Source organism: Serpula lacrymans (assembly GCF_000218685.1).
Source record: "Serpula lacrymans var. lacrymans S7.9 unplaced genomic scaffold SERLAscaffold_4, whole genome shotgun sequence".
Classification (NCBI taxonomy): domain Eukaryota; kingdom Fungi; phylum Basidiomycota; class Agaricomycetes; order Boletales; family Serpulaceae; genus Serpula; species Serpula lacrymans.
Window position 1 is genome coordinate 1786645 of NW_006763293.1, and position 18466 is coordinate 1805110.

An 18466-nucleotide genomic window follows, 5' to 3' on the forward strand; every position below is an offset into this window, starting at 1 on the left:
ATTTTTGAACACAGCAACCCAAGTCAAACAAACAAATGTTAGTTTAACCTCGCGCCAGATCCCCGTTCGTGGGGTTCAAACCTCTCGCCGGACTTCCCTGAAGCTGACGACGACCTCCACAATCCAAATGCCAAAGAACAGTCTCGCGGTATAGGCGGGTTTGCTGTTTATGACCGAGGTTTGGCCAATCTTGGCTGTCTGGTGATCGTCTGTGTCGGACTTGTAACACTTTTGTAAGTCATTTTTCGAGCATATATACTTACTATTCTGAAAATTTCAACGTAAGTGCTGGATACCCCATTATAACATACTTCACGAGGAACGAGCTTTCAAACATGGGAGGATTCAATGTTGGAGGAATTAATGCAAGCGGCCAAGTAAGCTTGATTGCCATCCCATATCGTGACGCGCATATATGAACTTTTCATCCTTCGAAGATACCCGTACTTTCTGGTAACTGGGGTCTCATTGATAGTGAGACACCCAAAGAAGCGCACACGAAACCTTCATGGAATGGTGGTTCAGATATGGAACTGGTATTCTCTGACGAATTTAATACACCTGGTCGAACATTTTACCCAGGTGATGACCCATACTGGGAGGCAGTCAATCTGCATTATTGGGTAAAGTCAATCATGAAAAGAATATCAACTTTGGCTAAAACTTCTCTTGAATACTTGTTAGCAAACCAACAATCTGGAATGGTATGATCCAGAAGCCATCACAACGCAAGATGGTTACCTTGTTATCACCTTGTCGCAAAAGGAGACACATAATCTAAACTATCAGGGTGGTATGTGATTTTGATTCGTTGTTTCGCCCGTCTTGACCCACGTGCACAAAACAGGGATGATGTCAAGTTGGTAAGCTCATATTGCTGTTCCTCCTTCTTTTTGCCAACTCTCGAACGCGTGCCTAGGAACAAATTCTGCTTTACTGGCGGGTACATCGAGGCAAATGTATCCCTTCCGGGTGTAAACAACGTTGTTGGTAAGTCGTTATGTTTAATTTCCGCGATGGTTTGATTCGAACACGGATAAACCCATAAGGCCTGTGGCCCGCTATATGGACACTCGGTAACCTAGGTACATATAGACTCTCTTTCCAGAATCTTCTTTCATTTATTCCATTACGGCAGGTCGAGCAGGATATGGTGCAAGTCTTGAAGGGATGGTGCGTGACGTCGTGAATTTGATGACCAAAATACATATTTTCACTACAGTGGCCTTACACCTATGATTCTTGCGATGTTGGTACGGTCGCCAACCAAAGCATAAATGGACAACCCGCTGCCGCTCTGGTAAACGGGGATCCAAGCAACGGGGGCGTGCTATCTTATCTTCCTGGGCAACGTCTATCGCGCTGTACGTGCAAGGGAGAGTCTCATCCTGGTCCCGTGCATTCCGATGGTACTTATGTCGGTCGCTCCGCCCCAGAAATCGACATGTTCGAGGCGCAGGTACGTTACTTACATCTTAACAATAGTCCTCCCGATCGCTTTTTTGCCTTGAAATTTGCTTAACGAACTTGCAGATCACAGGCACACCCCTCACTGGACAGGTATCTCAGTCAGCTCAATGGGCTGTGAGTGGCTTGTCCTTCTCGATACCAAGTAATTCTGTCTGATCATGTCATATCAGCCTTTTAATGCAGGCTACATTTGGGCGAACACGTCTGAAAATGAAATTATCCCGAATCCATCTGTTAGTGTGCAGAATACATACATCGGAGGTGTACAACAACAGGCTACGTCGGTCGTGACCGATACAAATCAAGGTTGCTACGAAGGGGAAACAGGGTGTTTCGCTGTTTATGGCTTTGAGGTGAGCCTCATATTGTTATATCTGATTTCTCGAGACTTATTCTACTTCACAGTATGTTCCAGGCAAGTGCACGATGTATTCAAAAGGCGTACGTATATCCCTAACACATCGAATTTCCTGGGTAATTAGGGTTTGATAAAGCAGTGCGTATTGCTGATACCCCCTATGGATGACTTCAACTGATTATATGCTATAGTATATCACATGGATAGCCAACAACGAAGTGGCTTGGACGCTCAATGCTGCAGGATTGGGTGCCGATTCAACTGTACAAATATCTGCCAGGCCTGTTCCTCAAGAACCAATGGTGTGTTTTCATTTACTCCTTACTTGAAAATACGAACTCAAGGAATAACCTACGTTTTCTTATATATAGTACATACTAATGAATCTTGGCATGTCGACTAATTTTGGCACAGTCGATCTTGCCCACCTCCCATTTCCTGTCCACATGCGCGTGGATTACATCCGTGTATACCAGCCTTCGCATTCAAAAAACATAGGATGTGACCCCACAGCATTCCCTACCGAACAATATATTAACACGTGAGTTCAAGCCCAGTGTCTGCTCCTATAGATATTTAAAGGGATCCAGGTACATGGAGGCTTATACCAATCCAAATCTCACAACATGGAGCGTTGACTATGACCAGCCTGTCCCCAAGAACTCGTTCCTGGATGAATGTTAAACACCTCGCAATTTTCAGAGAACTTCGCTATACCTTACACGCCATCTCTTACTGTATCATGACCCACCCTTTCCAGTGTGCGACAGTTTCTCCCTGTATATACATATATCATTATGTTTCGCTCCGACAGCGTCACGGCGATCAAATGGCTCCAATGCTGTACCCCATCCCTAACCACCGAGGGCTTGCAAACCGACGACGTCGCTTACTACATCGCAAACTCTACCCTCGCATACAGTTCTGGCGGTATTACCATATATTCGGTAATGTAGTATGCTTCCCCATGCAGGCATTTGAAACCTTTCCATTATTCTTTCGAATTCGTATAGACTTCCTTGGCATAAATTATGGTTTTGATTGTTTACCAATAACTTCATATTTCTCATGGACATGTCTTTACCTCATTTTCCCCAAGTTCTGATTAGACTCGCCCCGCCCGCATTGATCTCCTTTCCTCTCATGATTGTTCCATTTATCGACGTGCTTTGCCAATTCCAGAATCGTCGTTACTGTAATTATACCGTATCCATCTGACTTCAGAGCTAATGGAAATCAAATTAAGTTTAGAGAATGATTTGAACGACCTGTTCATCGTTAGCCATTGCTGAGAAAGTTATACTACGGAAGTTACGAGTAAAATGACTGATTCCAGATACCATGGTCGCCTCCAGAGCCACAAGTTATTAACGGTTTTGTGTCGAATTACCAATGGGAGCTAGGGTTACATGAGATTTTCGTGATGTACAAAGAGGTCACTATCTGCTCGTTGTTTGAATATTGACAAAAAATAGGCTTTTAATTGCGTAGTGACGTGGGAAAGGATGTTTGGAAGCTTGAAATTATATTCGCCATGCGACATGAACCTCGTCTGTGCGGAACCTTGACGATTATGAGCGATTATACCTTTCGATACAGTAGTCGGCATACAACTAACCTTTGAGTACATGTGCTTTCGTGGAAAGGTGTTTCATGACCCATGCGATAGCTAAGAAGACCCGCTTGGGCAATCATAATGCCATTATCGATGCAAAATCTGGTAGAAAGACCGATGAAGCGTCGATTCATCGATAAATGATGAATACACGTACCGCTCGTCAGTAGCGAAGACTTGTCCACCACGTTCTTGTGCCATTATGCCCATCATTTCTTGCAACCGTTCGTTACCTAGTTCAAATCACGGGGTGAACTGCGACCTCTTCATAAAAAATTTCGAGGACTTACAGCCGACACCTCCAACAATGAGCACTTCTTTACTTCCGATATGGGCCATTGCCCGTTCTGTGATCTCCACCAACATTGAAAATACAGTTTCTTGTAGAGAAAAACATAAGTCGGCAGGTGTAATTATGTCTTCGTCGGAAACCGTTCCATTTGGCAGGCTATCAGCGCAAAATTTCTTGTCCAGCGTATATGCTTCAATCGCGGATAGGATCCCAGACAGGCTGACATCCATGCCTTTCGTAGCATACGGCAAAGGCACAAGTCGGTTTCCCCTACGCATAAGAGAGACTATAAAGAACGATAATCAGATTCAGCGAACCAGCCTACTTTTTTGCTTCCTTCTCGATATTGTACCCTGGACTAGGATCGTTGCTCAGATTTATGACTCTGGCAAAGCGATCGAGACAGTTCCCGACAGCTATATCGAGAGTTTCTCCAAATATTCTATAGCATTGTCGGGAATATGCAATAACTTGTGTGTTTCCGCCGGATACATAAAGAACGACAGGGTTCTGTGCGCCTGTTATCTGACGCCCCATTTCGATGTCTAGAGCGCATCAACAGGAGAGGGAGGGAGAACAAGCAGTGTATACCTACGTCCCACGCAGTGATTCACACCAATGAGAGGCTTGTTGTAGAGAAGGGAAAGAGTCCTAGCCACAAGTGCGACAGACTGTAGAGGGGCACCCATTCCAGGACCTAGTCAACCCACATGTGTGTGAGCTAACAGTAGGAACGACAAGACAATGAAGTGACCTTTTGTGTAACAGATGCAATCAAGGTCGTGCATTGATACCTCTGCCTTTTTTATAGCATCTCGTATGACAGTTAAAGCCCATTCTCGATGATGCTGGGCGGTATCCCGCGGCAGGAAGCCCTCTCCAGGTGGAGTGATATAGGTATGTCGAATATTCGACAAGACTAGAGTCTTTCCATCTTTATCGTGTTTGATTATTCCCGCACCCAGCTTGTTTGCTGAACCCTCAAGGCCGAGAGCAATATATGGTTTAGCTATTTGTTCGGTGTAAGCAAGCTCAAAAAAATATAACATTGTTTCTCAACTTGGTGCCTGCAGTGGCGAGATTTTGCGATATCGACCTGGCATTTGGTACAGTACTTATTGAGTGAAATTGATAGTCGATGTTTTGGTTTCCAGCAAGGGTCCTGTTATCTCATGATCGGCTCCAACAGCGATAGATTGGACGGAAGAAAAATCAAAAAGAACATGCTCCAAGCAAGGCTCGAACTTGCGACCTCAGGATTACACAATCATATTGTGTCATATTCTCATATGAGACCTGCGCTCTAGCCAACTGAGCCATTGAAGCGATACCCCACTGTTGTATTAGCAGTATATCACAGCCAAGTACTTACTTTCCTTATCCTCTTTCCCGAGGCAGGTCGAGAATATACCGTGATATACCACTTCAAGTTGCCGACCACCAACCGTCAAAAGTCTGTTTGAATATCCTAGATTCTTCAAAGCATCCCCTCCTTTCAACCTGGTTACTTCAGGAAATTAGATATAGCTCTTCAACGACACATAAAACCCCTGTGGTTATCTAAAATGTCAGACAGTGACCAACCCGCAAGGAAGGAATGGACGCTTCACAATGAAGAGCCTACGTCTGCCCCTTCAACATCATCTACAGAAGCTAGCTCCCAGCAGCACCCCAATAATCCAACGTCGCAGCTCACAGCAGCTCCCACGCCTTTACAAGCCCCAGACCTATCCGCAGCCACACTAACCACCCCCACTCAACAATCAGACCGCATTGAATTAATCTCGCGAGCCCGTTCTTTCCTAACTTCCCCAAATATCCGGGACCAAAACATTCTCTCAAAGCGGTCTTTCCTTTCTGAAAAAGGTCTGACAGCTCCTGAAATCGAGGCCCTCCTGCGTGAGCTAGTGCGTACATACTTCATGTTCCAAAGGTTTTTCTGCTAAACCAGTTCATATTGCGTAGCCTCTACAACTTCCCTTAGTCCCTCCGCGAACATATCCTCAGCCAGCTCCTTCCAACCTGCCCAATCTCCTTATAGGCCTCGCTCGCATTTTCACATGGATTACTGGCACATCTGCCGCTCTCCTCTTCATTTACTACGTACGGCACACACGATTCCTCTTTGATTGATGACTAAAATTTCCCTCTATTAGCGGTTCATTCTACCCCGTATCACCCGAACATATGAAGCCCGTCATATGCTCATCAAACACCAATCAAGTCTTCTTTCCCGTTTCACTGATTCTCTGCGTACTTTGAAGGATACGCAAGAGTCGTCGTATGTTGAACTTCCCCGGAAAAGTCATCCCGCCGAAGATAGTCGCTATGCGCAACATCACACTCTGGAAGCGCTTCTTGCCGCAATTGGTGATGGTGATCCTGAGAGTATACCAGATGAAACCTTGCTGCGATGTGCATTGGAGGAGCTTACAGAACCAAAGGATAGCGGGGCTGTGAGCACTGAAAAGCTTTTCCATCACTTCGAGGCCAAGGTTTTGTGGTTACAGGGTGAAGATGGGGCGCAACGCCAGGTGATACCACAACATTGACCTTTGTTTTACTGAGTTCTGACAACTATATTTTATATAGGGTAAATTGTGGTACACACTCAATACGAACCCCGTCTTTACTTCTTCACCCCCACCCCCTCCCTCACCTCCCTCATCTTCGTCGTCCTCTGCACCGAAGCCACTCCCATCGGAGCTTCTCTGGAAATACAACCCCCCACAATCGAATATTGCACCTTTACTCCCTGCTCTCTCGAAACTCAAAACTTCTCTTCAATCGCGGTCGACTATTCCCTCTGTGGCAAGCGCAGCAACACAGAATGCCCTACAGACACTTTCTGACTTTACCGGATATATCACCACACAAACATATTCCCTTAATCTTCCGATCCGAGGTGGTTTTGGCATGAGCACAAGCGTAGGGTTAGGAGCTGAGGAGGACGAACTGCGTCGCGAAATTCGCGCACTCAAGGGTCTCGTGCTCAATAGACGTTCCTTTTTGGGGCCGGGAATAGGTGTTCAGAGGCCATCCAGTGCTCCATCTTCCAGCGGAATGGCTGGCAGTACACCATGATTATATGTTTTGGAGATGTCAAGGTCTAAGTTAACTATGGATACAATGTATTTTTGCAGTTTTGTGTGATTGAGCCTTACCAGAATCATACCCAGTGCACCAGCGAACCAAGGATAGTTCGATAAGCTCATATATAGCTTTGTATTGTGAGAAATTCCTGGACCTGTAGGTTCCAGGTTTCCAAAGCACAAATTTCCGCTGCGTTTTCCAAGGACCTTTTAGTCATTACTCATTTACGTTTACGCTTCCTTTCCTTTTCTCGCACTTTCGGCTCATTCCGTCTATTGTCATGTGGCTACCTTGGTGCTACTCACTCTTGCATCCATTGTATGATGTTGCTCTGTGATCACTGTAAAGACCACACAAAATGTTAACTGTAATGGCCTGCTGTGTGATCTGGACACAGCCGGTGTAACAACCAAGAGTTAGTTACTCTGGTGCACACAAGAACACACTATAAAGAAGATGTTGAGGGAGTGGTTACCCCTTAAGCTGCAGAGAGTTTGTTGGTATACAACAGGAGGACTCGCTAAGGAGTCTCCTGGATTTATTGGGGTATATATACTAATACAGAGTGTTTGTACTTATGTACTGTACAGTTGATAAAGTCAGTGGCTGATGATGTCATGGGGCCTAGCCCGCATGACCAGCTCCACTGTGTGAGAGAGTTGTATCTAAAATAAGAAGAAGGCAACGCAGCGCAAGAAAGAGGAGTTTGAACAAAAGGGGAAGTGCCGCGTGGCACCCTGTGTGAAAGCTAAAGTGTACAAGGTTAAAGCAGAGAATGAAAAAGAAGGAAAGGTCCGAAAATTGTGTTATCGTAACAGCTGGGGCCAGGTCTGCCCCAGAGGGCAATGGTTATGACCATAATCAATATAGTAATTCTGTGCGACCTTGTATGGTATTACATAGCCTTGGACCACATAGACCTTTTGCCAATTGATGTATGGATGGTACCAAATTAACTGTTGCTCAAAAGAGGAAGATGAACCAAAAATTACTTATTTTTGCTCCTAAATTGAAATACTACAGATCTACTTTTGTGCTCAAGCCATTCGCTGTGCTGCTGCTAAAGAGACAGCCATGTTCTTTTTAATGGAAGTGTAAGGAATCAATTTTTCTATTGCATTCCCATCATGTCATGGCTGTCCAACCCATTCCCCATCACCCCTCTTACTATTGGATTGGAAGTCACAGCCAGTACTCTATTACTTTTATCTTTCTTCTTCTTATTTTCCCTTCACACTCATGTTCTATCATACTTACAACGTAGGAGATTCCTTTCCAACCCTTGAGAAGATATCCTGATGACGTAGCATTAGTCAAAGGCTATGCCCAGGAATACTTCAGCGAGAGATTAATCAGTGATACGAACTGTGACTCAGTACCTTCTCATGGGTTTACTGATCCAGCGAATCATACATCCCTTACTAAGGATTTCTCCCACACAATTAGTAATTAGGATAGATTGTACCATTCCCTCCTTTTTCTTATTGGCTAACTGTTTGGTCAGACCACTCTTGATTTTTTTATTCCTTTTGGTCTGACCTCGGTGATTCATTATATAAAAGAGTAGATACTCAATGTATTATTCCTTAGTTCAATATTAGTTTGGATTGACACCTATACAGACACTCTTCAATCTCAATACTCTGGTTTGCTGCTTTTCCTCAAAGGACTTGGCCAGACATTTGTTTTGTTATATGGCTCTGTATTTGTTGCCTGACATTCTGCAGTATAGGATCAACATATTGAGGTACATGTAAGGATCATTTATATTTTCTTATTTTCTTATCTTTTTGTTCCATGTCTTGGTTCTCAGACACTTTCCCCATCACACCTCTGGCTCTAGGGCTAGAGGTATCCTTTGCTATCTTGCTTCTCATAGCCCTCACAGGCTTTCTTAACCATTGTTACCACTTCATATCGCTGATCAGAGACTGGGTAGTACTCCCAGCCAGCCAGCACAATGGGTAAGAACTGGCGGCAGATATCTCACCAACCAGCTCCAAGCCCCATCAGTGCCTGGAGATACTAATAGACACTTTAGTCAGGATCATACCTCATCATGAGGATACGGTTCCTGAACATGCATGACAATACTTATTATTAGTACATTCTCTCACCTGCTGATTAATCCCTAAAATTGTATGATAGTTATTCTTTTTCTTATTGGATAGTTTCATCCTCAGACCACTTTTCTTTTATTCTACTTCCGGTCTGAGAGATAGACAATTAGCTATAAAAACCCTACATACTCATATATCGTTCTTTAGCTTTTTATTACTTGAATCACCCACTTTACTCCTCACCAGAAACCCTTGAGTTTACTCCTAAAAAGTCCTCTACTTGCTACAATCACTAGCACCTGTTGACCTCAAGCTCATGGTATCTCTTACTCCCTGCAAGTGCAGTCGGAGACGGGTATCATTTTTGTTATAGTTTAATGTTGCCTCACAGTACAGTCCCAGTGTTAATTGAATGGCCAGGCCCATCTACCTCTGACATCGGTAAGGCTGAGGTCTGAGTCAGCCCAGCAGCAGCTGAAGGTCCCAATTTTTTCCCATCCAGTGTGGCTGTGTATATTGATAACAGATTGGTTGTTGCTTGATACTGTGCAAATGGAGGTATTATATATAATACCTACCTTGCATGTGAGCATATTTTTCAATCTCTATCTCTACATCCCCATCTGTGAAAAATATGTCTTTCAGTTGTCTGAAACTCTCTGATAATGTAATAGCTTACTGGGGTCAAACCCTGTCTCCTGAAGATCTACGTCTATCATACAATTTTGAGCTTCTTTATTGACAGATCCTAACAAAACCTTCTGCCATTGGAGAGTGAGTACACATTGAATTTTGAAAGTATGCCCAACAATAACCAATGTACATATATGGTTGATTTGATCTTTGGTATACTCAACCAGATGATCAGCATGATGAGAGGCGACTCCAGCCATGCTTTTGTATAGGTGAAAAAATGAGAGGTGTGAGCTGGCATTGGATGTAAAAGAAACATACTGCTTTAGATAACTGTGATGGTGGATAGAGCTAAAGGACACCTCAAGGACAAATTGGCCTATCCTGCTACCTTGTACTTTCACTCAGGCCAAAAACTGGTGAGAGTTTTTGTTTTTGGAATAGGAAGCAAGATTCCACGTTGTTAGAAATGAATCTCCGTGCAAAATTTTTGAATGAGGTGTGGGCTTGTGTGGGTGACTATGACCACTTGAAACAAATTGAACCAACATTTTATTGTGCCAACATCTGCTGTGAGTATGCATGCTTGTTCTTCTTCTATATTTCAGGTTGCTCAAATTTTGTAATTAGCTTAAATCTAACTTAGCTTCATCGGAACCATGTGAGGCAACATTAAACTATAACAAAAACAAAACCTGTCTCCCACTGCACTTGCAGGGAGTAAGAGGTTCAATGAGCTTGAGGTCAACAGATGCTAGTAAATATAGCAAGTAGAGGACTTGGGAGTAAACTCAAGGATTTCGGTTGAGGAGTAAAGCGGGTAAATCAAGTAATAGAAAACTAAAGAACTATACATGAGATGTGCAGGGCTTTTTATAGCTAACCGTCCGTCCCTCAGACCAAAAGGGGAATAAACAAAAAGTGGTCTGAGGAATAAATCAACCAATAAGAAAAAGGAATAACTATCATACAACTTTGAATGATTAATCAGCAGGTGAGAGAGTTGTACTAATAATAAGTATTGTCATGCATATTCAGGAACTGTATCCTCATGATGAGGTACGATCCTGACTAAAGCGTCTATTAGTATATCCAGGCACTGATGGGGCTTGGAGCTGGTTGGCGAGATGCCTACTACCAGCCCCTACCCATTGTGCTGGCTGGCTGGGAGTGATACCCAGTCTCTGATCTGCAATATAAAGTGGTAACGATGATTGAGAAAACCTGTGAGGGCTATGAGAAGTAGAATAGCAAATGATACCTCTAGCCCTAGAGCCAGAGGTGTAACGGGGAAAGCGTTCAAAAACCAAGACATAGAGAAAATAATAAATGGTCCTTACAAACCACTTATCACTCATTTGGTTGTGTCGCTTTTTCTCTCATCATCAAATTACTAGTAAGATCTCTGATATGGTCCACAGCTCTAGCTCTCTAGCTCTCTACCTTACACGCACCCTGTGATAACCAGACCCTATACCAAGCTAACGGAGGTCTAGTCATTTAATCACAAGTGTAAAGACCCTAGCTGTTATGCCGGTAACCCGAGCAGCGTAGGACTTAAATCACACAACAAGTGTCTGACAAGCAAGTATAAGAGTAAATCTACAACTGGGGTATGTACATGGATATCGTGCTAGTTATATAGAAGAAGGCATGAGGCTACGGTGAGGTATGACGTAGCGTATTGGTCAGTAACATGTGTAATGCGTGAGGCTGATTGGTAATGAGTATTACTAATGTGTCACGTGATTACTAGATAAGATAAGATCAAAGAGAGATTAGATTAGGTGAGATAATAGTCTCTATCTCGCAATTAGATAAAAAAGATGAGTCACATGGGTACGATTGTGACATTACCCCCTCCTTAGGACTTTCGTCCCGAAAGTGAGAGTCTAGCTTTCCGGTTTCCCAGTTATATAAGGATTTTCGAATACGAGTTGGAATTGTGAGGTTTTCGAATGGTTGGTAATTTAAAGTAAATTCTATCCTTCGGGGTGCACTGGGGTTTTTATCATGAAACTGTTTTACGAGTTTTGGTGAGTGTGTTAGGTTAGATTCGGGTTCCCACGTGCGATCCTCTTTTGGAAAGTCTTTCCAATGTACCAAATATTCTAGTTTCCCACGTTTCAATCGTGAGTCTAGAACCTCTTCTACTTCATATTCTTTGATTCCTTCCACTATCACCGGTGGTGCGGTTTTTGGTTTCTTTTGAGTTTCGAACTCTGGTTCTTTGAAGGGTGTGAGTAACTTTTCGTTGAAGACCGGGTGTATGTTCTTCCATCGTCCAGGAAGTTTTAATTTATAGGCTCCTTCGCCTATTTTCTTTTCAATGGGGAAAGGTCCGTGTCTTTTATCGTCAAGTTTCTTTGCGGGTCTATCGGTGGTTATATGTTCCACTTCAACATATACTTTGTCTCCTTCTTTGTATGCAATAGCCTCCCTCTTTCCTTTGTCATATTGTTTTTTCATATTTTCTGCTGCTTTTACCAGCGATTTTTCTGCCTCCTTCCTTGTTTCCTCCATCCTCTTTACAAACTCCTCCGCACTCTCTGTCTTTACCGTACTTCTAATTCCTTTTGCGACTTTCGGATGTTGTCCTGAATTTAAAAAGAAAGGGCTATAGCCAGTTGCAGAGTGTGACTTATTGTTATAAGAAAATTCCGCTAGTGGTGACCATTCGGCCCAGTCTGTTTGTTTGTGATTGACGAATATTCTGAGATACTGTTCTATCTCTTGGTTTATTCGTTCTGTCTGTCTGTCTGTCTGAGGATGATAAGTGGTCGAGGGATTTCCTTTTATCCCGAGGAGCTTATAGAGATCTTTCATGAAGTTAGAGACGTATTGCGGTCCTCTATCTGAAATGATCTTTTCTGGTATGCCGTGATTTCTAAAGACGTTGTCTCTAAATAATCTGGCTACTCCTTCTGACGTCACTTTATCATAAGTCGGCATGACTTTGATCATCTTCGAGAATCGATCTACTACCATGAGTATCATGTTGTAACCGAGAGACTCCGGTAATGGTCCGATCAGGTCTGTGGTAATGATTTCCCATGGTCTAGTTGGGATTTCATTCGGGTGTAACGGTGCCGCTTTCTTTTGATGATTAATCTTTGTGCGTTGACACGTTTCACAGCCTTCTACGTATTTTCGGATGTCTCTGTCCATGTACGGCCACCAATACCATCTAGTTACCAATTCCTTGGTTTTATACTGTCCGGGGTGTCCTGCTACAGTGGAGTCATGGTTTTCTTTTATGATGTGTTCTCGTAGTTTCCCGTCTTTGGGAATATAGATCCTTCCTTTGAATATCAACATCTCGTCTTCCATCCATATGCCTTTTTCTCTGTCTTCCCCTTTCTCTATCATCTTCCGCGCTACTTCGTCTACATTCATCATTCTTTTACAGATCCATTTGTATAATTCCACTGCATCGGCTGATTGCTCTGCCATGCGTTGTCTTTCTGTGTGTGAAATCATCATTCTGAAGTGTTCTGCTTTTAGAACGATTATGTCTTCGTTATCATCCACCCCCCTTTCATGATCTGCTCGTCTCGAGAGAAGGTCTGCTTTGATGTGTTTGGTACCTGGAATATGATGGAGCATAAAGTGGTAATTGCTCAATTCCATGACCCATCTAGCTTGTCTTCTGTTGAGCTTTTGAGGTTGTTTGTAGTAGAGAAGATTCTGGTGGTCTGTCCAGATCTCAAACACCTCTTTAGCATCAACGAGATAATGCCTCCATTCTTCTAACGCAGTCATTATAGTGAGAAGTTCTTTATCGTAAATCTCATAATTGCATTCTGTAGGGTTTAACGCTTTTGAGAGATATGCAATCGGTTTCCATTTCCCGTCTTGCATTTGTGAAAGAACTGCCCCCATAGCATAATTGCTGCTATCAGCTTCTATCTTGAATTGGCCGTCATCAGTTGGTAAGGCGAGTACGGGAGTTGATCCGACACGGGTTTTTAATCCGTTAAAAGCGTCGATCTGTTCCTGTCCCCACACAAACTCTACTTTCCCGGTCAATTTCGTTAATGGCTTGGCGATCAACCCAAAGCCTTCTATGAATCTTCTGTAGAAGTTCACGAAACCCAAGAATGCTTGTACATCTTTCTTTGATTTGCATTCTGGCCATTCCATGATTCCCTTTACTTTTACCGGATCCATGCGGATTTCATTTTCTGAAATGATAAGACCTAAGTACTCTGTTGAGGTCTCTTCAAAATCGCATTTTTCTGGTTTTAAGTAAAGATTGTTCTTCCTTAAGATATCTAACACTCTGCGCGTCATTGCGCGGTGTTCTTCAATTGTTTTTGTGAAAATCATGATGTCGTCGAGGTATATTACGACTTTTCCGTCATCAATCAAATCTTTGAATAGCGCATTCATCATGGTTTGAAATGTCGCTGGCGAGTTCGTGAGTCCAAAGAACATCACTAATGGTTCAAAGAGCCCTCTATTCGTTCTGAAGGCTGCTTTGTGTTCGTCTCCGTCTTTGATTCGGATATTGTTGTATCCCCATCTGATATCTAAATTCGTAAAGTATTTCGCGCCCCTGAGCTTGTCTACAAGTTCATTTATCAAGGGTAGCGGATATCTATTCTTGATGGTGATATCGTTTAATCTCCGATAGTCTTGGACGGGTCTAAGTTTTCCATCTTTCTTTTTGATGAAGAAGAACGGGGATGCAAATTGAGATTTGGAAGGTCTGATTCTTCCTGATTCGAGGTTTTCGTTTATAAATGCATCTAATTGTTCTTGTTCTCCTAAAGCCAGTGGATAACATTTGCAGTCCAGAGTATGGTCGCCTGGGATGAGTTCTATGGCGTGATCCCATTGGCGTCTCTCTGGCAGTGCATCAAATGACTCCTTATCGAATACGTCTTTGTAATCGTGGAGGTGTTTTGGAACTATCTTTTCGAATCCTCCTTCTTTCTGATCTTTACCAGCGGCTTCGGCAAGTTTCTGAGCTGTTGTGCCTTGTGCCCTAATATGGTAGTAGTGATCATCAATAGAAGTATCTTCGTAGTTCATTAGATTCACTTGGATCAGCTGATCCCCATCTGAGCGATCTACTTCCGAAAAGTATGTGTCAGGGTCTTCTTCCGGATCAAGGAAGTCAACCTGTCGTTTGCATTCTTTTGGGCATCTATCAAAGTTTAACTCCGACTTCTTCCAATCTATAGTGGGATTGTGCTTTGTTAACCACTCATGTCCAAGGAACATGTGACCACTCCCTAAGCTTGTTACGGCAAAGTGAATGTTCTCTTCGTGGTCTTCTATGCTCAATCGTAATTCTATAAATTCTTTGATAGCACCATCTTTGTTAAGTGTGCCATCAGCGTTATAAACTGGAATGGGTCTTGGTATTTTCTTTGTTTCATAGCCTTGTTCTTTTACGAACATTGAATCTATACAGCTATCTGTGCATCCACTATCTAAGAGAGCTTCGATCGTTGTTGATCGGTTTGTGTCAAGAGTTGTGAGTTTGCAAGTAATGTTCATCTGATTTCCTTGCGTTCCCCTAATATATTTCTTTGGGGTGTGTAACTCTAATAGAGCGAGTTCAGCATTGTGTAGCGTCAATGCATTTAACTCTTGTATCATCTCTATTGTGACTTCTCTGCTTCTCTTTTGGTGCGTCCAGATGTTGAGAATACCAATGGATCTGTCTTCCTTTTGGTCTCGTAATCTTTCAGCAACCCAAAGTGGCGTCCATGCCGCTGTCAGTCTCTTTCTTTCTTTGTGGTCTAGGTTTTTATTAGAGGTGTTCCTGACCTCTTTGGAACTGGTCGAACCATCAGTTACATCAGTGCTTCCCAATTGAGTCACTGCTTTCTGTGGTTCTGTTGTTTCCAATGAAGTGCTACCCGATTGAGTCACTTCCTTCACAAATTCTTTTTTAGATACTGCACTTTTCTCTTTTGAGTGCGCCGTAATCTCTTTATCGGGGATCTTTCTAACCCGTTCCCCATTCAGGTTCACATCTTTTTTAGTTTCTTTTTCTTTTGATCTTAGATCTGCTGCGTCTTTGGCTAATGTGATTTCATTTTCATGATCTATAGACGACAAACAAGATTCTTCGATCGATAAAGAAGAGAAACTATTATGGAAACTATTGTCTTTAGGCACAGCCGGTTGATGTGTTACCGCTGGCCTCTTCAAAAACCCTGAAGGATCTTTGCTCTTTCTTCTGCACTCATGTTTTGCAAGAACTCCCTAACATTGAATTGGGGTTTTGCGTGTGCCTCCTTTTTGCATTCAAAGGATCGGTGTCCTTTTTCTCCGCACCGGTAGCAGAGCCCTTTCTGTCGGTACTCCGCTTTATCAACCTTCATCGGGTCACCGGCTTGGGTATAAAGGTACCCGCTACCGTCCTTCTTTCTTTCGACCTTTGGTTCGGTCTTTCCTCCTCCGTCTTGCTTCTTTTTCTCCGTGCTTCTGAAGCTCTCCTTCTCTGCCTCTCTGTGGCGCCATAAGTAGTCAATGCGGATCAACTTTTTTTTCCACTCTTCGTAGTTGGCTGGCTCCCGGCCGCCGTATATTACCTGATTGACCAGGGGTTCATTCATGTTTCTACGTAAGAGCAAAATGAGGAAGTCCTCATTGGCTGCTTGGAGGTAGTTAGCCTCTCTTCTCAGTTCTTCGAAATGTTCGAAGTGCTTCTCTGCCGTGTTCTTCCCTTGGCGCAAGATCATAATGTCATTGCGGGCAGCAAGTTGCTCGTGAACATTTTTGAACCGAGTCTCCATTTTGTGGGCGAACCACTCGAAACTTTCGTAAGTGGATTTGAGGTTTTCTCCTCGCATCCTCTTTTCTATCTTCGTCTCCATCCACTCCGTTCTGAAGGCAGCCGCTGCTCCTCCTGTCATGAAAGAAAGCACATAGGCGATCTTTCTCTTGTCATCCGCAAAGTACTCTTCATCATCCTCGTAGTTTAGCATTAAGGCTTCGCGGAAAGCCTTGTACTTTTTTCGGTCTCCATCGAAGTTTTCAGGCTTCTGGAGTGCCGTTCTCGTTCTGTCTACGCGTCTCGGCTGCGTACTGGGTGGCGTGGGTGCGGATGCGGCGGGAGCGGACGTAGAAGAATTCAATGTAGCTAACCTCAGCTTGGCTAGCAATTCGTCGACTTCTTCTTTCGCCTCTTTCAGCTGCGTTTCGTAAAGATCGTGGAGCCGCCTCTGCTCCTGTTCTATTCTGGTCTGAACGTACTGTTCCAGTCCAGCTTCCTTCGATGTTGGTGCTTGTGGTTCTAGGGGTGGGAGTGCACCTGATAATTCTCCCATTCCTATCTCTGGTGTGTCCGGCTCTTCGCGCGGACCTCACCACTCTCCGAATGCTTCTGTCGTCATGATCTGGGTAGGGGGTGTGGTATCGGGTTCTGATCGGTTCTATTTCTGGGAATGTGAAGTAGATTTCCCAAGCTAATCTGTTCTCGGAGTGAAAGCGTTCTTCTGCTAGCCACTCTTCGAATTTCCATCCCAGGTTGCATACAAAAGAGTTTCCCGATGATAAGTCGGATCAACACTTTCTAATGTAAGATCAACCGGGTCTATCTGTTTCCTTCTTTAGTCAAGCGGTTCCTCTTCTGTCCCGCACTGACTGTGTATGTAACTAATTCTATCTGATATATTGGTGTTCTAAAGTATAGTAACTGGGGTCCAGACGGTTGTCCCAGTGATACCCAGCGAATAACCGCGTGCAGGTCTTTTCCAACTGGCAGACTCAAGTGAGTGGCCTGGTCAGAAGGGTAAAGAAGCTTTTCTAAACTAAGTAATACCTATCGGGCTCCACGCCGTCAAGGGTTCTAGCTAAAGGGTTGGAAGGGGGAGTGAGGGGGATATCGACAAACGACTCTGTGGGTGAGACGTTGGCAGGAAAAAATGAAACAATGGTGGATGGTCGGGTGATAGGTGTGATGATGGTTGGTTTAGTGATATAGACGTAGAGTTTGGCAATGCCAAAGAGTATGATTGCGATGAGAGGGAATAGGGTGATGATTAGGATAGCTGTGCTTTTGCTCATCAACAGGTGTCGTTCAAAGTTGTAGATTATGTAAAGACCCTAGCTGTTATGCCGGTAACCCGAGCAGCGTAGGACTTAAATCACACAACAAGTGTCTGACAAGCAAGTATAAGAGTAAATCTACAACTGGGGTATGTACATGGATATCGTGCTAGTTATATAGAAGAAGGCATGAGGCTACGGTGAGGTATGACGTAGCGTATTGGTCAGTAACATGTGTAATGCGTGAGGCTGATTGGTAATGAGTATTACTAATGTGTCACGTGATTACTAGATAAGATAAGATCAAAGAGAGATTAGATTAGGTGAGATAATAGTCTCTATCTCGCAATTAGATAAAAAAGATGAGTCACATGAGTACGATCGTGACAACAAGCAGGGTCTAACAATGATGTATAAACATGTAATCAACAGCTGGAGGATATGTACAAGAGGTAGCTGTATATATACTAGAGAACATGTGTTATAAATGAGGCGCTGACTGAGCGACATGCGTAAGGCATGCGGTGCTTGGTAATTGTCTTTGTAAGTGTCTACGTTATAGGTCATGTGAATGGTCACGTGACTATGATAAGATAAGATTCGGAGAAATTATAGACATGGTATCATTATTGGTTTGAGATAAGAGTGTCAGGATTAAGAGATCGTGACACACCCTTGATCAATATCAAAGGTTACCAGAGCTCATAATTTGTTTCTGATCATCTTGATGATCCCACCTACTGTCAATGTTCATCCTTTAATATGTGAGCTTGTCTGCTCAGCTTCAGTGTATGTTATTTCAATCCAATCAGTGCTAATCCATTTGTATGGTTATTGTTACGTTGTAGCATGTTGATTCATCCTTCAAACTCATCACAAGTTGTCACTTTGGTCAGGATGACTACACTTTTTGTTGGATTCTCTTTGTAAGGACG

At 43.3% G+C, this 18466-nt stretch overlaps 4 protein-coding genes across 4 annotated transcripts; 2 read left to right on the forward strand and 2 right to left on the reverse strand.

Annotated features, from left to right (window-relative positions):
* Positions 1-284: 284 nt before the first annotated feature.
* SERLADRAFT_360307 (glycoside hydrolase family 16 protein) lies at positions 285-3077 on the forward strand (the record flags this gene model as incomplete). Its single annotated transcript, XM_007315692.1, has 12 exons — positions 285-377; positions 438-623; positions 685-797; positions 920-990; positions 1050-1085; positions 1139-1173; positions 1223-1459; positions 1534-1584; positions 1641-1823; positions 2020-2130; positions 2200-2369; positions 2419-3077. The coding sequence occupies 12 exons, from the start codon at positions 336-338 to the stop codon at positions 2510-2512; spliced, it is 1329 nt and encodes a 442-aa protein (XP_007315754.1).
* A 47-nt stretch (positions 3078-3124) lies between these two features.
* SERLADRAFT_461511 (uncharacterized protein) lies at positions 3125-4960 on the reverse strand (the record flags this gene model as incomplete). Its single annotated transcript, XM_007315693.1, has 8 exons — positions 3125-3391; positions 3447-3545; positions 3601-3676; positions 3734-4005; positions 4061-4280; positions 4331-4432; positions 4490-4744; positions 4796-4960. 8 exons carry the CDS (start codon positions 4836-4838, stop codon positions 3352-3354), a joined length of 1107 nt encoding a protein of 368 aa, XP_007315755.1.
* A 210-nt stretch (positions 4961-5170) lies between these two features.
* On the forward strand, positions 5171-8127 carry SERLADRAFT_446905 (uncharacterized protein; the record flags this gene model as incomplete). Its single annotated transcript, XM_007315694.1, has 6 exons — positions 5171-5310; positions 5437-5642; positions 5701-5838; positions 5892-6269; positions 6328-6760; positions 8093-8127. 6 exons carry the CDS (start codon positions 5301-5303, stop codon positions 8125-8127), a joined length of 1200 nt encoding a protein of 399 aa, XP_007315756.1.
* Positions 8128-17164: 9037 nt separating this feature from the next.
* On the reverse strand, positions 17165-17549 carry SERLADRAFT_435435 (uncharacterized protein; the record flags this gene model as incomplete). Its single annotated transcript, XM_007315695.1, has 2 exons — positions 17165-17240; positions 17305-17549. The coding sequence occupies 2 exons, from the start codon at positions 17547-17549 to the stop codon at positions 17165-17167; spliced, it is 321 nt and encodes a 106-aa protein (XP_007315757.1).
* Positions 17550-18466: the final 917 nt, after the last annotated feature.